Source organism: Nomascus leucogenys, chromosome 17, assembly GCF_006542625.1.
Source record: "Nomascus leucogenys isolate Asia chromosome 17, Asia_NLE_v1, whole genome shotgun sequence".
NCBI lineage: Eukaryota > Metazoa > Chordata > Mammalia > Primates > Hylobatidae > Nomascus > Nomascus leucogenys.
The window spans coordinates 77,993,733-78,021,371 of record NC_044397.1 but is presented as its reverse complement, the minus strand read 5'-3'; the positions used below and the strand labels follow the sequence as shown (position 1 = coordinate 78,021,371).

Here is a 27,639-nt window from a genome sequence, read left to right as displayed (position 1 = left end):
TCTACAAAGAAGGAGAGGAAAAGGAAAGAAGAGAGGGAGAAGAAAGGCAAAGCGGAAGAAAAGAAAGCGCTTTAACCCCTTTCAATTAGCCTGGGGATTCAAAGACTAAACTTAAATCCGGCCATAAAGTTTATTGCTTCAGACTCACAAGCGGGTGAGAACAGTCCCGCCGAAATAAAAAGAACATGCAGGCAAACAGGGTTCAGGGCCTGGTCCCGGGTGCGGGGGAGGGGGTGCTGAACACCCCCCCACACCAGGGTGGGGATCCTTGGTCCTCAGGGTCCAGTGGGCGCTAGCAGCCCAGCATCCACCTTGCAACCCGGGGGCCCAGCCTGGAGGTGCAGCCCCCGCCTCGCCGGCCTCTGCCACCCTCCCGCTCTCGCGAGCTAGCCTGAAATCCGGCCCCGAAGGCCGCCGCCTCAATTCAGCCGTGCCAAATGACCCCGGCCCGCGAAGACATATTGCCACAGCCCCGTAAGGAATCCCGCCAGAGTCCGCCTCGGCCATGCCCCGGCCTTTCTTTCAAACCCCTGAGCGCAGTGCGGCCCTCGGCGCCCGCGGCCGGCGCCCCACTGTCTCCCAGCCCCCACCCCAGGGCTCCGCGACCCCCAAGAGCCGGCCTCGGCCGGCCCAGCAATTGCACGGGGGACTGGGGGTGCGGCCCTGCCAGGTCCCCACACACAGGCCCATTCGCACACAAAAATCATCTTTTTGCACGCCGGCGGGAGCAGCGGAAGTCATTAACATCCGCGGTTGTGCTGCAATTAAAGTTAGGCCTGGGGATGCGGCGCGGCCACAGGCGCTGCTCACCCTGCTGCCTCCGCAGAGCTGGTTCCTGGCGCTGCTCTTTTGGGCAGAGAAAAAGTTTGCTCTGCCTTTTCGAATTTAGAGGCAGCCTGAGTTATTGAACCAGAGAGAGAGAGAGAGAGAGAAAGAAAGAAAGTTTCCAAAGTACAAATAAACTTGAAAGCGCTCAGGAGGCGAGCTTACCTTAACTCGGAGGGAGCCATTTTTCAGAGAGTTTTGAGAACTTGTGGTTTGGACACTTCTGGACCTAAAATTGACAGTTTGAATGGCCAGGCGGCACACGTAGCCTGCAAAAGAGTCAAATGGAGTCCAGCGTTAGTGAGATTATATGTTATGTGGTATATAATGTTGGATGTCAACTCCCCAAAACCATAAAACTTACTTTAATGGCCCCACGTGACATTTTATAGCCAGTGAGCCGATCTGTCTGTGCTATGGATGATTTTACGATCTAATTCATAGACAAAACCCTATTCATTTGGCACCCAAATGTCATATAGCCGGAACTGGGGCTTATAAAGTTTACTGTTTTATAACTTTTAAAAGGAAAGACGGCATCAGTGTAAGCGGTCGGTAAATGTGCAAATCTCTAGTTGCGCTTTAGCTGCTCTGAGGAGTTTCCCAATCGAGCTAGGATGGGGTAAGTACCTTCCATTTGTAGCAAATTAATTGTAGCAAAAGAAGCCAACCGGGTCCCGGGTGAAGAGTGGGGAAGGGGTGCTGGGATGGGTTAAGGGCAGAGGGTTTGGGGTCCACACCCAGACAGAGCAGCGTCTTCAGCAAGTGGAGGCCTAGGACAGCCTTAAGAAAGAGGCAGGATCTGTGTGGCCTGAGGGCGGCTAACAAAGCCCTGGGCTTTTTCTCCTTTTTTCTTGCTCTCTCTTTTTTGTACCCAGCAAGTTAACTTGGTTTCCTCAGAGATGGGCAGGGTGGCCTGGGGCTTTGGAACAGCCTACAGCTTTTTCCACCTTCTGCCCTGAACTTTGTGATGGGTCAGAGGTAGGGAAGCGATGGGCCAGTGTTGGCATGAGATCTCCCTGCACAGGTCATCTGCTTAGGTAGCCTCAGACCCATTGGCTTCCAGGACTGGACAGACAGAAAAGCAGACAGAGCCGCTCACTATTTGGCACAAACCAGACCAAGAGAACTTACAATAGAAAGTTTATTTTTTGTTCCAGTCAGTATTTTTTCCTTAAAAACAAATACAAAAAAAAAAAACTGATCACAGTTTGCTTAAAACAGCCAGACTTGGACAATATTTGTAACTTTGTTCACAAAAACATACATCACTGAAGCTGCACTTATAAGAGCCACTTCCAGAGTTCGTGCAAAGGGTCCTACAAAGGCACGCAGGGACACACCGCTTGGAGTCACAGTTTTCATCACAGAGTCACTAGTCACTACACGTCGAACAAGTTGTGTCTCATCAAGTTACCTCTACAACTGCATTAATTACACAAGGAATATAGGTAGTTTGAATAAAAATATCTTTAACAGCTTGGAGCTATTGAGACAGGAACACTTCCACGCACATGCACAGTTAAACAACTTGAGTGCAACACACAACATTGGCACTAAACGAGATTGAAGGGGGACTTTTTGTGTGTTTTTTTCTCTTTTCTTTTTTTGTTATAGTTACTTCAAGTAACACAGCTTGCTTCATATAAATAAGTTAAAACATCTATTTTTTTTTTTTTCAAGACAAAGCCATTCAGGACAAAGAGATGAACAGAAAGCAGATCTACTTATACAGGCGCTATAATGGCAATAAACAGGCTCATGATTAAAAGATGAATTAGGGCAACGAGAACAGGGCTTCTTCACAGAAGGAACACAAGGGAGTTTCAGAAAGTCACCTTAGTACTGACACTACGCGGGATCCGCTAATGCTGCTCAGTACTTTAAATGCTCAGATACTTAGGGACGGAAGGCCCCTCCTGCCGCGGCCATGCTCATGCTTTTCAGCTTATTGTCTTTTTTCCACTTCATTCTCCGGTTTTGGAACCAGATTTTAATTTGTCTCTCGGAGAGGCAAAGAGCATGTGCTATTTCAATCCTTCTTCGGCGGGTCAGGTAACGGTTGAAGTGGAACTCCTTCTCCAGCTCCAGGGTCTGATAGCGCGTGTAGGCCGTCCGGGCCCTTTTGCCTTCCGGGCCGCCTATGTTGTCTGCAATAGAAAAGTCAGCGGTTTAGCCACCAACTCCTGTCTTCCAAAGTCCGCCAGGGGGACAAGCTTGGGTCCTGAGCAGCGAACCCAGGCGAAAAGCTCAACAAGTTCTGCCTACCAGCCCGCAGACCCCTCCCGAATTTCCTTCCCTCTTCCTTTCTAGAAAGAAAACAATACGATTTGGACCCTGGGAACAATCTGCCTATCTGAGGCTGGGGCCGTGTCCCGGAGGACTCCGGCTTTGCCTAGCCCCTCTCCTGCCCTCTCCGCCCTGCCCCGGGCGCCCCGATCGGGAGGCACAGCCCTCCCAGGCTGCCCACCGCACAGAAACCCAGGAAGCAAGGCCCTTTCCTGAGCGCCCAAGTGGCCTTCGGGTCACCCTCCCTCAAAGTTCCAGCCCCGAGAGCCGCCTCCCGTTTCCAGCCTGCAGGGTTGGGACGCCTGTTTTCTTTTTCTTCCCTTTCCTTCTCTCTCCCTCCTGCCCCCAAAATTCAGAATCCTACAGGCTCTCGCCTCGATTCTTCCTCCCAAGCCCCTTTTCGGGGGCTCTAATTAGTAACGCTGTTTCCCCAGCGTAGCCCTCCTCATAAATTATCCGCCCTGACAAGCCCGATTCACGGCTGCTACTGCCATCCTCTACCTCTCTGCGCCTTGCTTTGCTGGCCTGACCCGGGAGCGCGTTCCAAGGCGTAGGGTTCCAGTGGGTGTTTTGCTTCCTCCCCATTCCAACGTCTAAACTGGCCCAGCGAACGCCCATTTCCCCCACTATCTGTGAGCGCAGGGTGCTTGCAAAGAAGAGGAGGAAGGAGGAAGGCAGGGGAGGGAGAATGACAAGGAGAGCTCCGCAGAGCTGGGAGAAATGAGACCGAGAGAGACTGGGAGAGGGCGGCAGAGGAGAGAGGGGGCACCGAGAGCCGCGTCCCCGAGGTCGCGTGGATTTAGAAAAAGGCTGGCTTTACCATGACTTATGTGCAGCTTGCGCATCCAAGGGTAGATCTGGGGTTGGGCGGGCGGCGCCGGGCTCGGCTCGCTCTGCGCACTCGCCTGCTCGCTGCTGGCAGGGGCGTCCTCCTCGGCTCCGGACGCCGTGCCAACCCCCTCTCTGCTGCTGATGTGGGTGCTGCCGGCGTTGGCCGAGGCGCCGCTGGAGTTGCTCAGGGAGTTTTTCCCGCCGTGGTGGCTGTCGCTGCCGGGCGAGGGGGCCACGGCGGAGCAGGGCAGCGGGTCGGGCGGAGGCGAGTGCGTGGACGTGGCCGGCTGGCTGTACCTGGGCTCGGCGGGCGCCGCGCTGGCGCTGGCCGCGTAGCTGCGGGCGCGCTCTCCAGAGCCAAAGTGGCCGGAGCCCGAGCGGCCGACGCTGAGATCCATGCCATTGTAGCCGTAGCCGTACCTGCCGGAGTGCATGCTCGCCGAGTCCCTGAATTGCTCGCTCACGGAACTATGATCTCCATAATTATGCAACTGGTAGTCCGGGCCATTTGGATAGCGACCGCAAAATGAGTTTACAAAATAAGAGCTCATTTGTTTTTTGATATGTGTGCTTGATTTGTGGCTCGCGGTCGTTTGTGCGTCTATAGCACCCTTGCACAATTTATGATGAATTATGGAAATGACTGGGACATGTACTTGGTTCCCTCCTACGTAGGCACCCAAATATGGGGTACGACTTCGAATCACGTGCTTTTGTTGTCCAGTCGTAAATCCTGCCTGATGACCTCTAGAGGTAAACTCGTGCACTAATGGGGGAGTTGGGTGGAGGCGAGAGGGGTGGCGCGCGCGCCCCGGGCGCGTGCCCGCCGCCAGTTGCCGCCGTTCAGTCGGACTCGAGCGCCACCCGCTGGAGGCAGGACTCATCGCCCAGCTTCCGACCGGGGGCTGCAAGGGCCGGGGTCGAATTGAGGTTACAGCCCATTATGGCAAAATTATTGCATTTCCCTCGCAGTTCCATTAGGATGTACCAATTGTTAGGCCGTCAGCTGCCGATCGCGCGCCGGGCGAAGATGCAGAGGATTGGGGGGAGGTGGTGACTTGCATTTTATTTACAACAACTTTATTTCCCCCGTTTTGCAGCCCCTCTTATTTTTGTGTCGAGGTTGGGGTCGGTACTGCCCGTCCTGCCAGCAGCTCTGAATTTTGAAAATACAGATATCACCTTCGGGGAAGGGGGAAAGCCATTTAGCCAAATGGAGAAATAAATCCTGCCCGCAGCAGCAGCAGCTACAATTACGGCTCTGTTTTTGCGAGCGCATGAGGGACAGTGTCCCTGCCGCTCTTAAATGACAGGCGTCTATTAAAGATAGCTTTTGTGTAGTGTTTCTCCAAGGCGAGGTCAAATTCCATACACTTTTATAACCGTAGTCGATTTTTCTTTCGTGTGAATATGGTTTTCGTGTCATTAGTTTGCTATTTGATTTGCTTACGTATCCAGCCTGGAAAATCTTCATCACAGGGTCCGGTTCCTTGAGCCAGCCGGGCCCCAAGTTGGAGGGTTCTCCTTGAACCCAGCGAGTGGGCCCAGGCTCCCTGCAGCCACAGAGGCTGCTTGGGGTCTGGGGATCCGTGGGGCGGGTTACTGGGGTCTTGCTTAGACCTCCAGGAGTAAAATGAGGGCGATAATGGAAGCATTTCGTGGCAGTGCCTAGTATCTCTGTAGTTATTTTCCACGGCTCCGAAAGACTCAAGTAAATCACAAATATAGCTGAGAGGCAAGTGGAGTCTCCCCGCTGGAGGCCCGGCGTTGCAGGCGCCCCTGGCACGTCTGGAAGCCAGGACTCTGGCGGCTCCCATGGCCCTGGGCCCCTCGTTGGGTCCTGAACGCTGCTGTGGCGGCGACGCGGGCGCTATCGGAGGCAGGGAGCGGGAATCCGGAGCCGGGAGCCTGAGGGAGCCCAGGGGCTCCCCGGGCTGTAATGTTCCACCCACGCCCAGGTTAACTCGCCTCGGCTGAGTCTGCTTCTCTTCCACTGACGGTTGCACACGCGGGACCGAGAGACTGGGCTCTGTTGGGGCCCCCTTTGTTCCTCGAGCTTCCTGTTCTGGGAGGCGGCTTGGGAAGCCGCAACAAGGCCGGGCTCCAGCTCTTAGACCCCCTCTTTCCACTGGCCAGAGATGATTTGATGATGCCCTTCGGGACTTACTGGCGAGGGACCTAGGCAGAGACGCCCAGACATGAAACGGGGCTCGGCCCAGGGCTCTTTCCTCCCCAGCAGCCCCGCGTCCCGAGGTCGGGGAGCTCAGAGGCACTAGCACAGGAGCCCCGGACGCATTCAGGGTGCACCCCAGAACTCCAGAGCCAGTTTGGGCATCCTTGTGGAGAGGTACTGGGTGCGTGCAGTGCGCCCCGCTCCACCGCTGGTATTGGCTGTGTGTGAGGTTTTGTTTTGTTTTTTAAGAAATAAATGCACAGACGCTTGCAAAGCTTTGGGCTCCCCTGAAGCTGAGGAAGCCCCCAGATGGGAGCAGGCAGGGAGAAAAGTTGGGGAGCAGGCGAGGGCAAGGGGGCAAAGCCGAAGGAGGTTGCAGCGCTGGCCTGGTCCCTGCCCAGGGGTCTACTCGCCCGCCTTTGCCTCTGAGTCCTCCCCGCTGGGCTGCGTGGAATTGATGAGCTTGTTTTCCTTTTTCCACTTCATGCGGCGGTTCTGGAACCAGATCTTGATCTGGCGCTCGGTGAGGCAGAGCGCGTTGGCGATCTCGATGCGGCGGCGCCGTGTCAGGTAGCGGTTGAAGTGGAACTCCTTCTCCAGCTCCAGTGTCTGGTAGCGCGTGTAGGTCTGGCGGCCTCGGCGCCCATGGCTCCCGTACACAGCACCTGCGAGCAGAAACGGCCGGGCGCCGGTAAGCCAGGGCCTGGAGGGTTGACCCAGTCAGCCCAGTGCCTCCCACAAGAGGCACCCGGACTGGAAACCACCCCGCCTCCACTCCAGCCTCTCCCACTATGTCTGGGGCCCAAAGCGTACTGAATGGGAGATTATTTCATACCAAGCGAGATGTTTTCCACCTATAACAACTTGGGGTGGACATTACTGTTTTTGAAAAATCTGCCTCATAGGAAAACCATTACAAGCAAAATAACAGAATGAGCATTCTTAATTTGGGACGCCCAGGTCGTGTTTTTGTGGGGAATGCAGAGTGTGTGTGTGTGTGTGTGTGTCTGGGGTGGGTGGTGTGGAACCGTGTAAGTAGTGTACACACTCTGAATTCATAGTGGTCTGTCTGAGGATGCTACTGTGACCAGCCATGTCAGAACTCAACACATTTCTTTGAAGAGTTAAAAATGATCAGCCCTCTTGAATCTTTACACATTCTCCCAAATTATATGACCCTTCTGAGAAATGCAGAACTCCCCCAAGGATAAAGTGGATTTTAATGGAAAACATTATAATTTTAACAATCCGCATTAGGCTCTGTCCTAGGGAATTCCTAGGAGTCTTTGGGTTTCCTTGTGGAGTCCTTGGAAACCAGAGGCTAATAGATGGAGCTATAGGTAGTCTAGGATTTCTGGCAATGTAGGATTGTGTTGGGCTGTCTGATCTGGTGCCAAAGATCCCCAAGGGTGGTGGGGGTCCCTCCAAGACAGGTGTATGAAGCTCAGGCATGGGCTCAGAAGAAGGCAGAAGTTGGCTAAGAGTGAGCAGTTGAGTAGAAGGGGGAGGAGATGAGGGAGGAGAGAGAAAAAATCCTGAGTCTGGGGCTGTGGCCCTCCAAGGCTTTGGGGAGACACTGGAAGAGGCCAAATGGCCACCTCTCTGTACGGGTTTCTGAAGGGCAGAAAGGAGAGGGGGTGGGGAAGCAAAGGGTATTTATCAGTGACGCAATGCAAAAGGCCCTCTGGCTTGGGAAGCTGAGCAGGGTACCCAGGGTGCATGGACAGGCTGTCCCTCTCCACCAGTCTCTCTCTCTCTTCAGGCTGTCTCTGTCACAGGTCTCATATACGTGCCAGTGCCCCCATCCTCCCCTAAGGTGTCACCTTACATGGACACTGGGGCCTTGCCCTTCCTCTGCCATTGCCTGATTGCCCCATTGAGAACTGACTTTTTCTTCTCTTTTAAGAAGCCAAAGAAACTTTGCTGGTTCTTTCCTCCTTTCTTTCTCTCTATTCCTCTTTCTACTCTGTTTCCTCCTTCTTTCTTTCTTTTCCTGCCTCCTTTCCCCTCTCCCTCCACTGTCTTGGGATATGCCTTACCCGCGCAGGAGTTCATCCGCTGCATCCAAGGGTAAACCGGGCTCGTGTACTTCCGGTCGGCGCCTTCGTCATGGAGTGCTTTGCCCTGCCCGCTGCTGCTGTCGGGTTTGTACTGCTGGTCGGGAGAAAAGTGCAGGTAGTCCCCGGGGCCCCTCTGCTTGCCACTGCCCGAGGGCGAGGCGCCACTGAGGTCCTTATCAGAATAAAAACACGAGGCCCCGTACTCGTAGGACGCCCGGTTGCAGGCCAGGACCGAGTTGGACTGTTGGTAGAAACAAGGTGAGGTGTACGTCTTGTCCGGGAGACTCGACGCCCCATACGAGGCCGGGAAGGGCCTCAGCGCGTCATAGCCAGCCTGGTAGAGGGGCAGCTGGCCCAAGAAGGAGTCCTGGCCGCTGGGAAGGCTCCCGGGGAAAGTGGGATTCACAAAATAGGAACTCATTTGCTCGCCCCTCTGCAGGACTGTGATTTGTTGTGTATTAGTACATCTGGCTATAACTATTAGTAGTCATCGAACTGGTTTGTTTCTGGATGGCCGAACGCCAAAAGCGACAGCAGCAAATCGCACCAGCTGACGCGGCGGCGGCCAATGGGAGCGAACGCCGGAGCCCGCTCCCCGGGGACCGCGGCGACCGAGGCAGCAAAGTTACAAACAGCCCCCAGCCCGCCCGCCCGCCGCCCGCCCGGCAGATTAATGGGCGCGCACAGCCAGCCGGCCCAGCTCTCTTCCCGAACGCCAGCGGCGGGCACGGCCCGTTCAGGGGCGAGCAGATCAGGCCAGAGTAGGGACACTAACGCTCGGGCCGCGGCAAAGGCCCCGCCAGGTCCCCTCCTTCCTCCTCCCCTTTTTGCTTTATTGAATTTTGCGGGTTCCCCGCCCCTCCTCCTCCAAACAGGAAACCTGAAGGTCCTGCGCCAGGAGGGGCAGTGACAAAGGTGGCTTTGCTCCCTGCCGGCCTGCACTCCAGGCATGGCCCCGAGTTACCCCTCCCCTAGCGCTCCCCTATTCGTGGGTGCGAGTTCTTGAGCTGGAGCAAGGGCCATGAGAAACCAGGCCTTCACTCTATGCTCTTCACTCGTGCCCCTTAGGAATCGGTGAACTCCCTTATTCTCTCCTTCTCCGCTAGCGCCAGGGGCCTGGGCCTTGCAGCCCAGAGCTGAAGGATCACCTCCAGCTGACCAGGACTCAGCCAAACGTAGGTTCTTCCCACCCATTCCCTCCTCCCACATACACATCCTGTTTGAGTCCCAAGGGGCTCAATGGCCCGCGCCTGCCTGGTCTCAAAGCACGCCTTCCAGCTGGGCGTCCCCATCTCACCTTTGAACCAAGGGAATTGAGAGGCCAGAAACAACTGGTTTCAACAAGAAAGGACCGACAGAGCAGCGGCCGTGAGACTGGGCTCCTAATCCGGCCGAGAGACCTGCTCCCCTGCCCAGCGCCTGGGGACTCAGCATCCACTGCGAGAACCGCTCAGAGCTGAGGCAGATAAAAATCCAGATGTGGAATCTCTCTGTCCACATTCCACAGGCACAGAAGACGCAGGGGCCCTGGCCAAGCTGGGCACAGAGGGCAGCTCTGCGGGGCCCAAGGCCGCGGGATAATTGATGGGCTCGGTTTCCGGGGCGCCCGACAACCGGCACTGTCCTGGGGCCGCCCTCTTTACTGCCCTTCCTGGGACCGCAAGGGAGGGCTGCCGCCCCTCAGTCGCTCCGGAACCGGGAATAGTTGTCTCACCGGCTCCAGAAATCCTGAATTGCTTTCACTGCTGTCCCAGGCCTGGCGGTCCCCAGACAGGACATTAAAATCCTGTCCTGGGCTGCTTACTCTTGCCTGAGAGGTGTGCCTTCGAGATAGTTTACTTTTACAACACATGGATCAATCTCGTTTTGTAAAATGTGATAGCAGCCCAGTGGCATTTACAACTGTGTTTGTTGGGCTTGTAAAAGCCCTTGAATTAGCTTTAAAATCCTCAATTCTGTGGAGGTTGAAGAAAGACTATTTACGTGATTTGGATGGATTTCTGGAGACTGTTTACAAGATCTGTAAAACCCTAGTCAATGCAGGCTCACCCGGTTCAGGACTTAGTGGAGAGGTGGCAATTGGCAGTGCTCCAGTAGGAATCTAGTAATGACTTAGCCTATTCCTTGCTTTTCAATTTTTTTCCTGAACTCTCCTCCCACAAAGGGAAAAAATTGGGAAAGGACTGGCCTAAGGTCGACCTCCAAAGAGCCCAAGAGGCACTCCTGAAACGAGTGCTACTAGCCCGGCAATGGGGGCTACCCCTGGAAGCCGGATGCCTGTTCCCCAGTCAATCCGTCCTGGAAAGGGTTTACTTTGCATATAAAGCAGGGCCTCGAATGAGATGATAGAATTGGGCATTTCCCACACATTACTTCAGGGAAAGAATTTAATAGGTGAAAATGAAAACTCGAGTGAAAAAATTAAAAGGGACTTTTAAAAATAGCTGTTTGAAGAAAAACATGTTTGTGTTATTTTTTTCTTAAACAAAATTATCAGACAACAGTGATTTTAAGCAAGTTATTATTTAAGATGAAAATAACCGTTTGGAGATGTCAATCAATCTTTACATTTATGATTTCCTTTTCATTCCCCCATGTCCCACATAGTGGTGGGTCAGTGTCAATTTACTATTATTATTATTTGTCATGCCTTGACCAGGATTCTCGATCTAATTATTGTTCCAGCTAACAAGAGAATTTGATTTCTCAGCTAAGAGCCAGAAAACATTTTATTTCTAGCTTCTATAGGCGCTAAGATGGAAAAATATATATTACATTGGAATCTTTACATGTTAGCCAAGGCTAGTGCATATCATGTTGGCAGCTGACCAATTCATTTCTCCAACCAGATACACACACACACACACACACACACACACACTCTCTCTCTCTCTCTCTCTCTGTCTCAGAGAGAGAGAGAGAGAGAGGGCTATTCCGGCAAGAATAGGCACCCCAGACCCTCCAAAGAGCCTCTCCTGCGATGGTGAGAATGGCCACCCCAGGGCTCTCTCTCTTCCCTGCCAAAGCCACGCAGAAAGCGACTTACCTTTCAGTTTCTCTCCAAGGGGGGCAGGATGGCGAGCTGGGCCCCACTGTGTGCCCCTGCCCTGGGATGCCCATTGAACAGCTCCACCTCCACCAGCCTGGAGGGTGGTCTGGGAGTATGTAGGGGTGGGACCTTGAAGGCCACCTCGGTCCAGCCAGCTCGCTAGCCCAGGCCAGAGCCCAAAGCACACAGGTGCGGCCTCTGCCCTTCACAGGCCCTCGCCTGGAGCCAAAGCCGTCCTTCTTTGCCATAGCCAATCCTCCTCAGAGCAGCCAGGCCTACAGGCCTCAGGACTACAGGTAGTCTCTCCGATTTCAGAATCCCAAAGCTAGAGTGTTCCCTGAACCAGCGTGCGCCCCCGGAACGCCCTGGGACGCGCAGTTTGGACAGAAGCAGCCATGACGTGCCAGGCGGCCAGTGCAACCAGTCTCCATGGTGCTGGAGTGGGGGTGGGGGAGGACCCGAGTCTATACCGGCGTCCAGCTCCGGGCAGGGGTAGCCGAGGCGGGGGGATTTCCCGGCCAAATAGGCTCTGGGTGATCGCCCCCGAGGTCCCCTTTCGTCCCCCTCTACCCTGCTTGCTGGGAAATCTCTGAGGGGCCAGTACAGCAGTCGCGCCAGGCTGCAAGAGGCGGGCTGCAGCTGGCGCCGGTCCCGGCGACGGCCACGGCGTGGCAGCAGCGAGCGCCAGCACGGTCGCAATAAATAATCGGCCCGCCGCAGCCGCAGTCAGGAAGCCAGCGGCCCTAGGATGCAAATGCGCCGCTTTATCCGCCCCGAGCGCACACAGAGCACGGGCGAACGTCCCAAACATCCACAGCCCCTTCCTATTTATCGAATCCATACCAAGATATTGTCGTAAGATGGGGAAACAACAACCCAAACAAAAAACAAACAAAAAGAACCTCGGACTCTTTTCTTGTCGCTGTCCGAGGAGTTCCCGGGGCAAATCTGGTCTGATGTGCACTTAGGCCGAGCTACATACAGTTCGAGCCACCGCGCTACGCAAAGCCACCGCCAGCAGCACGCTCTGCGCTTCCTCCCGGGCAGCTCCACAGTCCTCTCCCCGCTCGCGGAAGGTGGGGAGTGCGGTCGCCAGTCCATTGCGCCAAGGTGGATTGGGGGGTCCCCCTATCGCCCAGACTCGGTTTGCGTCCTTCCTTCAACCTTAGCTGCGGGCCCCTGCCACCGGCGCTAACATCATTATGTCCTCTGCACCGAAACTTCCCACCAAGTAACACCCAATTAATCCCATCCTCTCCTCCAACACAGAATTCCACCCACGCACCTATTCCCCCTCCCAGCGCTTCAGACACCTCTCTCACCGAAAAACCGGGCGAAGGGAAGCCGACAACGAGCGGAGAACTCTGGCTCAATTAGTAAGTTTTTCTGTTTCCCCCCTTCTACCTTTCTCTCTGAAACCAATTCCCACGGAGTAGAAAGTGCTGTGCTGATGCTAATAAAATGCCTGTGGATTAATGCACTTTGCCCTCACCTCTTCCCACCTTCCCAGGTCAAGAACGGTCTCCTGTTGTTGGGGAATGCAACAAAACCAAATAGGGCCATGAATGAAAACATAAACATCCAAACCCAAAGGGCTGGCGGGGAACACAGTGTGCCGGGCCACTTCCTTTTGGGCTTCACGGGGTCGCTAGGAAAGGGGAGAGAGACGACCCAAGGATGCTGCCCTGTGCCTGGGCGCTGTGCCACTGAGGGCCGAGGGAAGGCGGGCGCTTACTTCGAAGGCGAGCCAGGGAGGGGAGAGAAAGGGAGTGGTGTGTGTGTGTGCGCGCGCGAGTGTTTGCCTGTGTGTGTGACGTGTGTGGGCTGTGGTGTGTGATGGGGGCAAGTGTGAATGGGTGAGTATGGGTAAGGGGGAGTATGCCCCTCTTAAAGCCTCCCTGGGTGCCCTCTCCCACCGCTGCCGCCGCCGGCTGTCACCTCACCACCTTTGCTCCTATCTCCTCCCCACATGTCTCACCTTCAGACGGTGGCTCCCAGAAGCTCCTGCCCCTCTGACAGCTGTCGCTTGGGCAGCCCGAGAGACGAATTGTCCTCTTTCTTGGTGCCAGAGGACGCAGGAAATTAGCCAGGTTGCGAGTTGCAAAGCTGCCGCCTCGGCGCCGGGAACGGGGCGCGCCCAATCTCCAGCGGGAGCCGCCAGGCCTGGCCTGGCCGGGGCTTCCCCTCGCTCGCCATCTCCGGACAAAGCGCAGCCGAGCCGGGCTGGAAGGCAGAGCTCCGAAGCAGGCAGGACGGAGCGGAGCAAAAGAATGCGGCTCTATTCTCGCAAGGGAAATTATAAAAAAGTTCATGTTCACGGTTCTCATCCACATGACCGACAGCGGCCAATGGAAGGGCCGAACAACTCATAAAGTTGTATTGCAAAGTTGTAAATTTTCATAAACAACAACGGATTTATGACCCTTTCCCCATCACTGAGAGGAGGCCGCTCTTACACCGGCGCCATCTTACCACTGAGGCCGCCCCGACTTCGGGCCTCAGGTTTTACAGACCCTTTTGGGCCCGGTTTTACTAAAAGAGCCATAAGAAGCGGGCCCAACCCAGGCAGGAGACTGGAGACGAGGTCTTGCAAGCGGAACTCAGGATGCTCTGAGCTGCCCGCACAACCCCTCGCCCTTCGCCCCTCGCCCCTTCCCCGCATCCAGATGCCCCAGCCCCTGCCCAAGCTGCGCAGCCCAGCGGGGGTCTGCCGTCCTAGCCCCTCCCCCGCGCCACCTACTGCAGTGCCGGACCCTGGGGAGCCCTCGCCTCGCCTGCAGGCGGGGTGGGGACCTTAAATCCCATTTCCTAGCCTGGGGCTGGGTTCAGGGCGCAGGCGAAATCCGGAATCAGCCTCTGGGTAATGCCCCTTTCCAAGCCCACTGCTCAGCCTTAGAGGAAAGGGTGGATTTGAAATTTCCTCTTGGAATTGATGGAGGTTTTTAGGGAGATTCATAGAATATAACATATCTACCAAAGATTCCGTTTTCAAGGGATCTAGAAGATGTTAGTGCACACGCAAAAACCAGACAAACGTCTCTTCATGGATAAAGGCACATATACAATTATGCACACAGGGAAGGGCATACACTCTATTGTGGGCACAGAATGACATGCAATTATGGACACACAGAAACACATGCACCCAATTATGGACACCAAAATATACACAATTGTGGAATTAGGTAAAAACACACACACAGAAATTCATACACAGAAAAATAAGCACATACTCATACAAATATACACATAAAAATACATTAAAAAGATACATGACACCAATACATGGGCACCCAACACTTGGACCATCACAAGGACAGCCACCCCACTTTTGCTTCCCCACTGCCCCTTGCCCTCCAGCCATGCTCACCTCCCCTTTCCCAGTCCTCTCTGGATAAGGCAGTCCACATTTTTCTTTGTCACCAAGCATCTTTATTTTCAGTTACATAAAACACAGCTGGGCTGGGAAGTGTGCCTTCCCTGAACCCCAGGATGGAGCTGAGGAGGGTACAGGACAACACAGGAGATGAAGGACATTGCGGAGGGCATTGGACCTCCCCAACCACTACGGTTAGCTCAAGACAACAAACCATGCTACAAAGTCACCCCATTAACACATCCTTTCCAAGTCAAGACACTGCCTTACAAATGAACTCCAAGACTATAGAAATGATTAAAGAAAAATCTTGTTCAAATATACAGTATCTGCTATTATAGGAAACGTCAGGACGTACATATTTAACACAGCTGAAGAGTAAGATACAGGAGCCAGAGGAAAGGACAGCGAAGCTGGGAGCATCTCCACAGTCCTGCTAAGCAGAAGCTAACCCACAGGTCTGCAGCTAGCTCAGGAACATTCCCCTCCAGAAGTGGGGGTTGATGGGCCTGGGCTTTGGGTGCCAAGCCAGAGAAGGAGGGATTGATTCTAGGGTGCAGCACTTAGAATGCTTTTTGGAATAAATATATTATTTTTCAATTTAAATAGATGCCAATACCCTGATCCTGGATTCAGCACATTCTCAGGGCAGCCTCAGGGACCCCAAAAGCTGTGGGCTGTAAGCAGCAGAGGCCTTGCCTGGGAGCAGTCGGCACTAGGTAGCAGGCAAGCCAGCCAGCACAAAATAGGTAGTTTTAGGGGAGTAGGTAGTAGTGAGATTCACTTTCTTGCGCGTCTGGGAGGGTGGTGCTGGGTGTCTGCCAGTGTTCGGATACATAGGGACTTCCTGGGAATGGAGGCCCTCTGGGGCTGGATACATAGGTAGTTTGGGGGTGCCTCGATCAGAGGCCTGTGCTAGGTAGTATTTTGGCCGCGCCAGAGCAGGGCCGGCTGGCCTGGGGTTGCGGGTGTCTTTTGGGGTCCTCGGAGGCAGAGGGAATCCAAGGCAACCCAGTCTCTGCGGCCGCTCAATCCACAAAAGGTGGGAGCTGGAGTAGGTGATGGGGGTGGGTAGAGTGCAGGTTGGGGACTGGGTTGGGTTTTTTTGGGGGTTTTTTTGTTTTGTTTTTTTACATTTTCTTTTATTTTTCCCATTTTTGTAAGTAAAACCAGTGAGTCTCTTAAAGATGCTTTTCCGACTGTCCGGTGCAGCGAGGGCCCCGGATCGGCCCCTCATTCCTCCTCGTCTTCCTCTTCTTCATCATCGTCCTCCTCCTCGGCCTTGTCCGCGGCAGCGGTGGCGGCGGCAGAGGGCACGGCGCCCTCAGGAGCTGCGGCAGCAGCCGGACCTTCGTCCTTATGCTCTTTCTTCCACTTCATGCGGCGGTTCTGGAACCAGATCTTAATCTGGCGCTCGGTGAGGCAGAGCGCGTGGGCGATTTCAATGCGGCGGCGCCGCGTCAGGTAGCGGTTGAAGTGGAACTCCTTCTCCAGCTCCAGCGTCTGGTAGCGCGTGTAGGTCTGGCGGCCCCGCTTCCTGTCAGGTCCTGAGAACAGACATGCAGACACATGAACACAAGGACAGACAAGTAGACAGGGCACTCGTTAGGCTGCTGTCCCAGAGCCCGCACCTTCCTCCTGGCCTAGTCCCCGGCGAGCATCCCCCTCTGCCCCAGGCCCCGAACTGAGAGCTAGGGGAAGAGGGGGAGTGTTAGAGAAAGACCCCAACTGCAGTGCCAGACGCGCAGGCAGCTCTGTAATGAGCAAAGGCACAGAATCCCAACTTTACAACCGACCTTTCCAGCCGGCTAAGCTTCCACAATGTCCTGCTTCCCCTGACAAAGGAAAACTGTAAATACAGAGTGTGAGCAAGTGGGAAACGCTGCACTTTTGCCATTCAAAGATGAGCCCGGCCATTCCCCTGCCTTGCTAGGCAAGTGGGCGATCCTTCCCAGCAGCCTGAGCCCTCATCCCCAGGACCTTCCTGGGGCACCCCGACCCTCTGTCCTCATTCCCTCGCCCCCATCTTGAAATGGCCCCTGGCACAGGGTCGGGTGAGAGGCCCTGGAGGGCTTGGCTCTCCCAGCTTTTGAGAAAGAAAAGCCAGGCAGCAAGGAAAAGGAGGAGAGAGAGAAGAAGAAAGGGAGGGAGGGTGACAGAGGAGGGAGAAAGAGAGAATAGCGAACAAACTTAATGTTAAAATTCCAAGGCAAAAGGAGTTAAATAAATTTACGAGGATCGAACCCATTAATTGGGCCATAAAAAGTTTTATGGGCCTCATTTACATACAATGCTATGGGCTCCACGCAATGGCGTCTCCGCTCTAATTAAAACCAGAAAGGCTGCGCCGGGAGTCACGGGGCTACCGGCAACAGCCTGTCTCCGCTCTTCCGGCCCCGCGCCCCGCGCTCCCCGCTCCCGGTCCCGCTCCGCCAGCCCGGCCCGCCTAGCGACTGCGCCTACCTGAAGACCGCATCCAGGGGTAGATGCGGAAATTGGCCTCAGCCGGGCCGTGCAGCGCGCCCTCGTCCGCCTTGTCGCAGGCGCCTTTGGCGAGGTCACTGCAGAGCCCGGGGATGTTTTGGTCGTAGGAGGCGCAGGGCAGGTTGCCGTAGGCGTCGGCGCCCAGGCCGTAGCCGGACGCAAAGGGGCTCTGATAAAGGGGGCTGTTGACATTGTATAAGCCCGGAACGGTCGAGGCGAAGGCGCCGGCGCTCGCCCCGTAGCCGCTTCTCTGTGAGTTGGGCGCAAAGGAGCAAGAAGTCGGCTCGGCATTTTGGAACAGAGAAGCCCCCGCCGTATATTTGCTAAAAAGCGCGTTCACATAATACGAAGAACTCATAATTTTGACCTGTGATTTGTTGTCCGGCAGCTTTCAGTGTCGGTTTTACGAGGTAGCGTGATATATGATAACATTACACCCCCAGATTTACACCAAACCCCATTTTCTTTTGGACGGAGCTCGCCGCAGCACGTGACCGCCCACATGACCGCCTCCGCCAATCTCAGCTGCCCTCACAGGTGGTCTCGCTCCGCGGGGCCCGCGGCCGCCTAGAATGGAAGGGGAAGAGGCTCAAATATGCGGCCAACGAATCCGCCCGCTCCCGGCGGGCCTGGCGCGTCCCGCGGAAAAAGACCTGGAGGCTCCGCGGCAGCGCCCAGCTAGAGGCCAACCTCCGCACTGGGGTCTGCGGACGCTGGGCGGCCCGGCCCCGCGCAGCCCCCCACCCCCCCGCCGACTCCTGCTAGTGAGCCCTGGACCAAGCCTGGGATCCTCCCCATCACTCTCCTGTCCGCTTGCCCAGCCCCTGGAAGGGTCTCTGTCCCCCACAACAGCCTGCCCCGCGGTGACCTTGTGGGCAGGACTCAGATATGAGCAGATCGACTCTGCCCAAGTCTTCTCTCACCTAGGTCCAGTGGGCGACAGGCCGGACTTAGACTCGGATCCAGACGGGGAAGGCGCAGCCTCTCTTGCAGCTGCAGCGAGAATGCCACCGCAAACTGGAACCATGTGGTTCGAATAAAGTCAACGTCTCCCAGCTTCCTTTCCTTAATCGGAGGCACACTGTTTATCCGCCCTAAAGGAAGCAGTGAAATATTTATCTATTAATGAAACTCATTTGCCAACAGATTTATTAACGTGGGGTTCCCCTCCCTCCTCCCAGAGGCTGTAGTTAGTGCTGCAGGCTCTGTGCCTTCGCTCCTGGGCACCTGGCTGGCTCCAGCAGTCCGATAAATTGCTAAAGATTCCTTTGTCCTTGCCACAACTTCTGGTTCCCCTCTGGCGCATGGGGAGCCAGGGCTGTTTCCCCCAGCTTGGAGAAATCTTAGGACTGCACCCTTCCAGGCACTCCCAACACTGGAAGGTTTCTGGGGTAGGCCGGGGTGCCTGGGAACAATACATGCTTTAGAGCCGATTTGGAGAGGGGGCTCTGGCGTCTAAGGACTGCAACCCACTGTGGACTTCCATTTCTTTTGAAGACACTGAAAACAAATAGGGGGACCACCCCCTAAAGGCCACCCAGCTGTGGAGGCTTCACCTATCCAAGTACCAGCTCACATGGAGCTGAGCGCACAGTGGTCTCACTCCCTCCCATCCAGGCCTCCAATTCCTACCTTCCAGGCCTCCGACCCCTGCACCATGTTGGACCAGCTGAAGCTCCTGCCGCCCACCGCTCGGCGGAGGATGGTGGGGAGAACCCTTCCCCTAAACGCCTCATAAACTGCCCGGCTGCGCTGGAAACCCGGCCACCTTTTACTGCTCAGCTCGATTACACACCATAAACCCGACCTCACAATGGAATTGCCCCGGAAATTCTCCTGTAAATTATAGAGTTTAGTTCCTTGTGTACAAAGCACTTCCCATCACCTTCAGAGGGTCCAGGCCGCCCCCGTTTACCGCACCCTCTCAGGGGGTCCCAGGAGTACAAAAGGTGGAGGGAGGGTTCAGATCGGGAAGCCACGGAGCCCCAATTCCTGCGCAGTGAACCACCGGGACTTCGGTGGGAAGGCGGGGGCTGGTGGGGCAGGTGGGCCCTGGGCTGTCTCTTCCTGGACCACGGAAGCCTGGGGGTAGGGGTGTGGAGTGAGGGACAATATCCGGGGATGCCTTTATGGCGGATCAGATGATACCTTGTCTCCGATGGAGAATAGAGGGAGTAAGACAAAAAGAAAAGACCTAAATAATCCCAGTCGCATCGCCTTCTGGAAGGAAATAAAAACCCAAGAAAGTTAAAGGAAGATGAAGCAAAGAAGAAGGCTAGGAGATCAAAGAGGCAGAATTAGACCGCTTTAGACCAATAAATTGTTCCTGGGGTGACACACAGCAAGACGCAAAGAGAAAAGACCAAGGCCCCCGCCACCGCCGTCTGTCTAGACTCAAGCGACTGGAGGGGCCGACACAGAGCTGGTGTTTAAAGTAGAACCTGCCCAATCTAACAGCCCGAGCGGGGAGCGATTTCGGGGAGCGCGGGAAGGAACGCACTTCGCCAAGGGAGGGCCGGGTGCCCTCGCCACAGGCTCATCCCTGCTCCGGTTTTGCCCGGCGCGCGTCCAGGAGGTTCTGGCAGGACGCACTGCCTTTCTGCCCCGGCCAAAGAGGATGCGGATACTGCCCGCAAGGCTTCGGCCTTTATGGACCCAAGTCAGCCAGCTGGGCCGAGTCCTGCGGACACCAAAACCTCCCTTTCGTTTCCAGGTTTCTTTCTCCCCTCTTGCCCTCTGTGGTCTGATTTAAAACGAAAAGGTCGGATAAAATCAGGCTTTCAATAAGGCTTCTTTAACTGTGTGTTCTCTATTCATTGGTTCTCTACTTATTTGACTGAAAAGACACAGATGCACTAGGTTATGTGAGATAATTTTCACAGAAATTCTCATTGACCCTCAGCCTGAAGCAGGCACATGTAGGTGGGTTTCTAATCAGCCGAGCTATCTTTAGATAGACATTTTCCACTGCCGTCCCTGAGCTTCCTTCCTACCTACTGGCAGAGCGTGTTCACCCTGCTTCTTGTTACCAAATACCAATATTTAAATTCAATTATTAAGGTAAAGCCAGCTCTAGGCAGGGAATAGCGCCTTCCAGAGTTTTGGGTGGCTGGCGAATTCTTTCCTAAAGGTTTCCATCCTTGCCTCTCTCACCAGCTGCATCTGTTCCCCACCCAGTGAGAGTGAGTGATCCCTGGCTTGGGCGCAAAGACAAACTCGTCCCTGTCGCGTACAAATGAGATTGGGTTGGTGCGGGGTCTTGCCTGGATGAAGGCCCGCTGCGGGGAAGCCACTCCCAGGCTTCCCAGAGGAAAAGCAGACTCCAAGCCACCAGCCTGCCAAGGGCAAGGGAGGAGCCTTTGGACAGTCCACCCAGGCCTGGGAGATCCTGGGCGGCCTGCACCTACCTGAGGCCTCCGTGATCAGTGGAGAGACGCAGTCGCCACCGATCTGTGACTTCATTTATTTGTGGTTACACAAATCGAGCTTTCTGTCTGCATCCACGGATCTGCGACTTCACCATTTATTTGTAGTTACATAAATTGAGCTCTCTATCTGCGGCTTGAATACAAAGCCACGGTTGATTCCCGGGGAAGCTATAAAACCCTTCTTACAATCAGATGTTGTGAAATTATATACGGAAATGTAATGAAGGCGTGTGTCTGTAATATCTGTATCTATATATATATATATGTATATATGAGAGACAGAGAGGGAGAGAAAGGAGAGATATTGTGTGTGTGTGAAAGGAGAGAGAGAACAAACACCCGGGAGAGACATCAACCAAAATCCAGTCCCCAGTTTTACAGCGTGAACAGCACTGGGATGCGGGTCGTAAACATTTTGTGGGCTTGGCGGAGACTATTACGACCCAAATAAATGCACTGTGTAGCGTGCTCACAGGGCTCCGGGGCCCTTGGAAAGGTTCTCTGTTTGCTTTTGCGTTTCCCCTCTGGAACCATTCGACATCCGTGGCTGATGCTCGCACCCGAGAGGAGGCCGCAGCGTGTTCCCCGCCTAGGGTCTGGGAGAGGCTGGGACTGGATTGGGGTCCCCTCCCTTCTGGCCTCCTGATGGGTGAACGCCAGAGCAGCCTCGGTTCCTGTACAGCAGAGGGCATGCCTTGGCCAGAGACAGCCCGGGAGGCTTCCACACTGTGTGCGACACCTTTGGTGCTACGGTGTGATTGTTATATTAAACATCGTATTAAAAAAATAACCAAAGCAGTCCCTGGTTTATCCCCCAGGATTCTCTTCCCAGCCAACTCGGCCCGGCCCCTAGACCTACAGTGGTCAGACACCGAGACTGCTTTTATGCCCAATTTTTACCGCCTAATTTTATTGTCTCGATTCAAGCCAGCCGAGTCCCGGGGTCCTGGCTCTGTCTTGGGTTCTGGCTCGCCGGGCCCTGACCCAGGTCGCAGGTTTCGGGGGCCTCCTGGGCGGCCGCGGGACCTGGGGCCACGGTGTGCGCCCTCGGCACGCACTGTGCACACCCTCTAGGCGGTCATCAAGTCCGGGGGCTGCAGGCGTTCCTCCTGTGTCCGCCAGTCAACCGGGGCTCTCTGGCGCCTGACTGTGTCAGGCCTGTACCAGCTGAGGACGGTGACCCTGAAGCCGCGCCCGCGCCTGGAGCTACAGCCCCGCGGCCGCCCGGACAGCTGCAGCCCGGCAGCGCTGCGCCCTCGGGATGGGGTCAGGGAGGCGCCAGCGGTGAGGGTCGGGCAAGCCCCCGCCGATTCCTTGTTTCCCAGCGAGGCTTCTAGCCAGGCGTGAGCAGCCCAGAAAATATAGGGCGGCTGTTCATTAAAATCTGGGGCTCCCATTCCAGAAAGGCTCGTGTCAAGTCGACATCTTAGGAACTTCCCCAGGGTCGAGGAGGCGGGAGATGGCGGCGCGGAAGCCTCTTGCATGGAGCCACACTGCCATCTGCTGGCCATTGTTTGGTACTGCAGCCTCAGCTACCTCGGCCGGCCTGAGCTTTGGGAGCCGCCGGCTAGCCCATCGCACCCCACTCCCAAAGGAGGGGCGTGGGCCTAGGGCCCGGGGAGTCTGCGTGGAGCCCGGAATCTACTGCAGAGGAGGCAATGCCAATAAAAGAGCTGTTTCCGCAGCCGCTTTATCGGCGGCAGACAGAACAAATGAACAAATGAAAGGGCTTTGGTGGAATATCCTAATTGGAGTTGGACAGTTGTAAACTCATTAAGAGACGAATTCCAGACAGTTCGCAGACCCGGCCTTTATGGCATACTCTTACTGCCTATTCTTTGAAGTTCCTTCTGTCTGCAACAACAGAGGGCGTCCCAACCTGGCGACGGGGTGGGGGTTAGGGGACGCCTCATCCACCCGCGCCCTGGTTCCCCTTTTAAGCTTAGAACACATCCAACTTTGCAGAAGTCGTGGAGTGGGGGAAGGGGGAGGGCGAGAGAAGCAAGGGGGTGGAAGCGAGGCCGAACCCTCCGGCCACATCTGGAAAGTGCTCGGGCCTCCGAAGTTGTGGCCGTTCCCACCCGCTCCCCTCCCTCCCGTGGCCCTTTACACCCCATAAACGGTAACAGCCCTCATTTTCTTTTATGGCGCTTAGGGGCTCCTCAGTTGCCTCAGCCCTGCCTCTGTTAGGACTTGTGCTCGGGAGGGGCTTGCAGTGCAGGACCCAGATTCTCTTGGGCCAGGCTGGCAGGACGCCGGGTGGGGGGGCGGCGGCGGGCGGAGCGAGGATGCAGGGCTTTGTTCCTTTGCAAGCCCCCAAAATGTTTGCCTGCATGGCCACGTTGGGCCGGTGGGGCTCCTATTTCCCTCTTCAGAGCCTGCTTAGAAGGCAGCCCCCAGCTCTCTATCCTGTCACCCTCTCCCCCTTTTCCCCACCAAGCTAACGAAGGCCCAGGTTTGGAAATTTTCTCGGGGGCACCAAGGTGAAAGAGTGGTCTTTCCACCGCTACTGGCCACCCCAGCCCAGCTCCTCAGGGGCTTCTCCGCCGTCCCGCACATAGACACAAAGCCGGGAGCCTGGCTCTTCCGCTGGGTTTCCCAGCTTTTCTCGCCGCCAGGCAGCTGGCCTGTTTGGGAGAGCTTAGCTCGGCGGACTGGTTGTGGCAGGTCCCGCTCCTGAAAGCCAGCCAGAGGCAAAATTGGGGCTCTTTTGCACCACCCCAGCCCGCCCCTACCCAAAGACTCTACACAGGCTCCCCTGACCCAGAGAAGAAGGTGCAAAGAGCAGACCCGCAAAAAATAGAAAAGAATCAATATATTTTATTTGGCAAAAAGTTAAATATCATCTCAACACAACAATTTGGTCAGTAGGCCTTGAGGTAACTATTGCAAAATATACAGTGTAAATTCAGTCCGATGGAAACCCCAGATTCATCAAGGATACAAATCTACAATAGCCCAATGGCGATTTCATAGTGTATAATTTATTATCAATAAAACTAACTCCGTTACAATCCGCATTCATTTCCTCCCATTAAAATTAAGCATAAACCCTAGGTAGTAACCTTCTGCACATATGTATAGCTCCGAATTTCCTCACTGTTCGTCTGGTGCAAAAACAATATTCAAGCTTGTCTGATTATGCATATTTTCTTTAATCATATAGATTATATATACAATAGACAAGACAGGACTATATAGATAATGGAGAGACTAAAATGCCCGCATTTTTAATGTGGAGAAAACGATGAATCTATGCATCCCCGAGAGCACTTAAAAATTTTTTTTTATTTCACTGGGAAATCGTTACAGCTACTTTACAGTCATAGGTTAACAGCCTAGTTATACAGAAGACATATTCCACTACAGAGCTATACTCTATGCAACTGTTTTTTTCCCCTCATAAACAACCTGAGTTCAAATTGAATTCTATCTTCCACAATCACAACGGGTGCATCACCCAGTACACAGAAGTTTGAATCACAAAACATAATTACCACAATAAAACACAGTGTTCAAGTATCTTGGCAGAGCAATCTGCCACACAAACAGCAAATTAAATTAACTACACAGACTAAAAACTATACAGCCTACCATCAACAGTTGTGCATTATAAAAAGGTAGCTTCTTTCCTTTTGTTTTAAGTCAGGAACAGGTAGATTTTTAAAAATATGTATACAAGCTAACACACACAGCTATCAGCACTAATGCCCCCCCGCCAACTGTTTTTTTTTCTTATAGAAAATGGAAAGCTTACAATACCTCCTCCATCAAAGCGGCAGGCCTACCAGCCAGCCTGAACAGGGTTTGCCTTGGGGGAGATGTGGCCTGAAGTTTAGAGCCGCTTTGTGCGGGGATGGTGGAGGCTAGGGTGGGGGTGAGAGAAGGGAGAAGGCGGAAGGGGGACGGGCAGTTCTTTCTCTCTAGCTCGCCCTTTTTTCTAAATAAACTCAAATGGCATCACTCGTCTTTTGCTCGGTCTTTGTTGATTTTCTTCATTTTCATCCTGCGGTTCTGGAACCAGATCTTGACCTGCCTCTCGGTGAGGTTGAGCAGTCGAGCCACCTCGTACCTGCGGTCCCTGGTGAGGTACATGTTGAACAGAAACTCTTTCTCCAGTTCCAGGGTCTGGTGTTTTGTATAGGGGCAGCGCTTTTTCCGAGTGGAGCGCGCATGAAGCCAGTTGGCCGCTGGGTTATCTGCGGGGAAGAGAAACACTGGGTTTAGGAGGAGAAGACGCACATCCTGCTGGGGCAAAGGAGCCTCCTGGGTGGAGTCTCTGGCCAAAGTGCAGAACTCTGCTGAATTGGTTAGGAAAGGCAGTCAGGCCTCGGACACAATGGAACCCCGGCAGACAGACGCACAGACGGTCACTTACAATTGCACGCAGTAAAACTTCGGTTCCCCTTCCCCTTCGAGACCCTCCTTTCTCCTGCTCTGTCCTCTTGTCCCCCTTCTCCTTCCTCCCACTCTCCGAACGCTGTATCGAATGAAATTTGGAAACAGATTTCCTTGCCACTCAGAGGGAAAGCATGCTGCCTTGTGTCCTGTAGCAAGATTAGGATTTCTCTGTCCCGTTCACTGACTCGTCTTTCCTTCCCAACCTTTCCCTCTACGCCCCCCACTCCTTATTTAACCTTCCTGGAAGGCCTTCGGAGCTGGGCAAGCCTTCAGGGCGCCCTAAGGCCATTGATCACGTCTGTGGCTTATTTGAATAATCTGGCATGGGGACCCTTGTGGCCCGGGTCGCCCGCAGCCTCATCTTGGCAGGATTTACGCCGCCACTGGCCGAAGGCAAGAAGTGGAAGGAATCGGTGGTCTCCCCCAGCGTCCCGGCTCCGGCTGCCCTGGCTGCCACCGCTCACGGACAATGTAGTTGCACAAAAGGCTCTCTGGGCTGCACTGCTTTCGAAGAACGGCCCAAAGTATCTCGGTCCTGGGTCCGGGCAGCCAAGGAGAGGGGCGGCCAGTCTTGGCTCGTCCCGAAGTGCCCGACCCGCCCCCTCTTGCTGCAGCAGCCGCCTCCTCTCCCGTAGCCCTGCGGGCCCTCTTCACTGCTCTCCGGACTTGGGGCCCTATCTGAGGCGTCCCAAACACCAACTTCTGGCTCCTGGCCCCAACTCGAGAGGCTTCCAGCGAGGACGAAGGCAGGCTCGAGAGAAACCTGGCGGGCCAGCAGATCCGGGAGGCCGGCGTGGAGGCGGCGGCGGATTTGAAGGGAGGAGACACTTACTGGGATCGATGGGGGGCTTGTCTCCGCCGCTCTCATTCTCAGCATTGTTTTCAGAGAAGGCGCCTTCGCTGGGTTGTTTTTCTCTATCAACTGGAGGAGAACCACAAGCATAGTCAGTCAGAGACAAAGTGTGAGTGTCAAGCGTGGGACAGTCACCCCTTCTGGCCGACAGCGGTTCAGGTTTAATGCCATAAGGCCGGCTGGAGGGCAAGCCCGCGAAGGAGAGCGCACCGGGCGTGGGCTCCAGCCAGGAGCGCATGTACCTGCGGTCCGGCGCCGCCGCCGCCACGGGCGCCTGGGGGTGCACGTAGGGGTGGTGGTGATGGTGGTGGTACACCGCAGCGGGTACAGCGTTGGCGCCCGCCGCGTGCACTGGGTTCCACGAGGCGCCGAACACCGCCGCCTTGGACTGGAAGCTGCACGGGCTGAAGTCGGGGTGCTCGGCCAGCGTCGCCGCCTGCCGGGGGTGCTGGCCCAGGGTCCCCGGCGCATAGCGGCCAGCGCTCAGCTCATCGGCGGCGTCGGCGCCCAGCAGGAACGAGTCCACGTAGTAGTTGCCCAGGGCCCCAGTGGTGGCCATCGCCGTGCCCAGCGCCTGGCCCGCCCGGCCCGACCCACGGAAATTATGAAACTGCAGATTTCATGTAACAACTTGGTGGCACCAGTGGGGGAAGTACAGTCACCTAATAAGTTGCGGGCGCCCGCTCCCCCATTGGCCGTGCGCGTCACGTGCCCGCCCAGCAGAACAATAACGCGTAAATCACTCCGCACGCTATTAATGGCCCGGTGTTTTGCAGTCATAATTTTTATAGCAAAAGCCATATGTTTTAATGTAAAGGGATCGTGCCGCTCTACGATCGGGTTTGTTTTAATTGTGGCCAACGAAGATTAAAAGATCAAATCTAGCTTTGCCTCTGTACTCTTCCGTCTCCCCCCCACCATACACACACTTCTTAAGCGGACTATTTTATATCACAATTAATCACGCCATCAGGAAGGCGCGGGTCCCGCGTGCGAGTGCGGCCAGCGGAGCCCCTCACATAAAATGAGACAATAATTGAAGCCATAAAAAAGCAGCCAAATCGCATTCTCGCTCTACTGTATTTAAATCTATATTTATGATATTTCATAAGGAGTTATTGTTTCAGAAGCCACACAGGCTGGCGGGAAGTCGGGAACGACCAACAGATTCGTTTGCCTCGCCGTGGCTCCCAGCTGTAAAAATTTACGAGGACTTGGAAAGGTTAGACTGTTGTGTTTGGTCGGCGAGCTCCCTGTAAATAATTCCTGCGGTCCCCGGGAGAGGCGAGTTTACCCCCGGCAGCCCTCGAAAAGTCAAATTCAACGCAGGATCCGTCCCAAACGGAACCGCCGCCGGCCCTACCAGGGCACTCCAGGCAGGGACCGCCAGCTCAGGGAGGACCGCGGGTGTAGGTCCCTACGGCTACCCGCCTGAAGCGAGGGGCGCCCGGGCAGCCCTTATATTCGCCTTTGCTGCGAGGACCCCACGGAGGAGCTGGCCAGGAGGGAGCGGCCAGCCGCCCCCAGGGCGAAGGGTTTGAGGGCCTGGATGGTTGCGCGGCGCGCTCGACCCCCGGCCCTCGACCCTACGCACACGCGCGCCCAGCCCGCCCTTCTCATCAGCTGGCAATCAGGATTTCCAGGCGCAGGCGGCTGGCGACCCAGCCCCGTGCTCCAGCCTCAGAGGCTCTAACCATGAGCGCTGCAAGCCTGGTTGCGCTCCCTGAATCCCAGCTGGGGAAAAAACTCTAAGTGGCATCAATGGAAGGCGAGTTCGGTTTGGGAAAAGGCAGCCTCGCCTAAGAGACCCCGCAGCTCCGGCGGCTGGGAGGCCCGCACCGATGTGGCTTGTCCCGGGGCCGTGTGAGCC

The 27,639-nt window shown here is 55.2% G+C and overlaps 5 protein-coding genes and 1 long non-coding RNA gene across 6 annotated transcripts in view; 1 reads left to right on the top strand and 5 right to left on the bottom strand.

The window, feature by feature from the left end:
* Nucleotides 1–13,587, bottom strand: part of HOXA3 (homeobox A3) — a 46,416-nt gene extending 32,829 nt beyond the window's left edge. Inside the window, exons 1-2 of the mRNA XM_030796317.1 lie at nt 13,206–13,587; nt 991–1,094 (exon numbers count right to left, since the gene is read on the bottom strand). The gene's annotated coding sequence lies outside the window, so the exon portion shown is untranslated. The remainder of the gene's footprint in view (nt 1–990; nt 1,095–13,205) is intronic.
* On the top strand, nt 773–16,854 carry LOC105737800. The gene is made up of 3 exons (XR_004026423.1): nt 773–1,447; nt 12,497–12,603; nt 13,212–16,854. It is a non-coding gene; the product is annotated as an uncharacterized LOC105737800 (long non-coding RNA).
* Nucleotides 1,952–4,564, bottom strand: HOXA5 (homeobox A5). The gene is made up of 2 exons (XM_030796320.1): nt 3,935–4,564; nt 1,952–2,975 (listed from the first exon to the last, which is right to left on the bottom strand). The coding sequence occupies exons 1-2, from the start codon at nt 4,494–4,496 to the stop codon at nt 2,725–2,727; spliced, it is 813 nt and encodes a 270-aa protein (XP_030652180.1). The 5' UTR covers nt 4,497–4,564; the 3' UTR covers nt 1,952–2,724.
* HOXA6 (homeobox A6) lies at nt 5,991–8,618 on the bottom strand. Its single transcript, XM_003270451.3, has 2 exons — nt 8,158–8,618; nt 5,991–6,783 (listed from the first exon to the last, which is right to left on the bottom strand). The coding sequence occupies exons 1-2, from the start codon at nt 8,597–8,599 to the stop codon at nt 6,524–6,526; spliced, it is 702 nt and encodes a 233-aa protein (XP_003270499.1). The 5' UTR covers nt 8,600–8,618; the 3' UTR covers nt 5,991–6,523.
* On the bottom strand, nt 14,642–18,832 carry HOXA7 (homeobox A7). Its single transcript, XM_030796322.1, has 4 exons — nt 18,720–18,832; nt 18,011–18,181; nt 17,067–17,654; nt 14,642–16,150 (listed from the first exon to the last, which is right to left on the bottom strand). The coding sequence occupies exons 3-4, from the start codon at nt 17,443–17,445 to the stop codon at nt 15,837–15,839; spliced, it is 693 nt and encodes a 230-aa protein (XP_030652182.1). The 5' UTR covers nt 17,446–17,654; nt 18,011–18,181; nt 18,720–18,832; the 3' UTR covers nt 14,642–15,836.
* A 4,483-nt stretch (nt 18,833–23,315) lies between these two features.
* HOXA9 (homeobox A9) lies at nt 23,316–26,408 on the bottom strand. The gene is made up of 2 exons (XM_003270454.4): nt 25,749–26,408; nt 23,316–24,714 (listed from the first exon to the last, which is right to left on the bottom strand). The coding sequence occupies exons 1-2, from the start codon at nt 26,326–26,328 to the stop codon at nt 24,476–24,478; spliced, it is 819 nt and encodes a 272-aa protein (XP_003270502.1). The 5' UTR covers nt 26,329–26,408; the 3' UTR covers nt 23,316–24,475.
* Between the last annotated feature and the right edge of the window lie 1,231 nt (nt 26,409–27,639).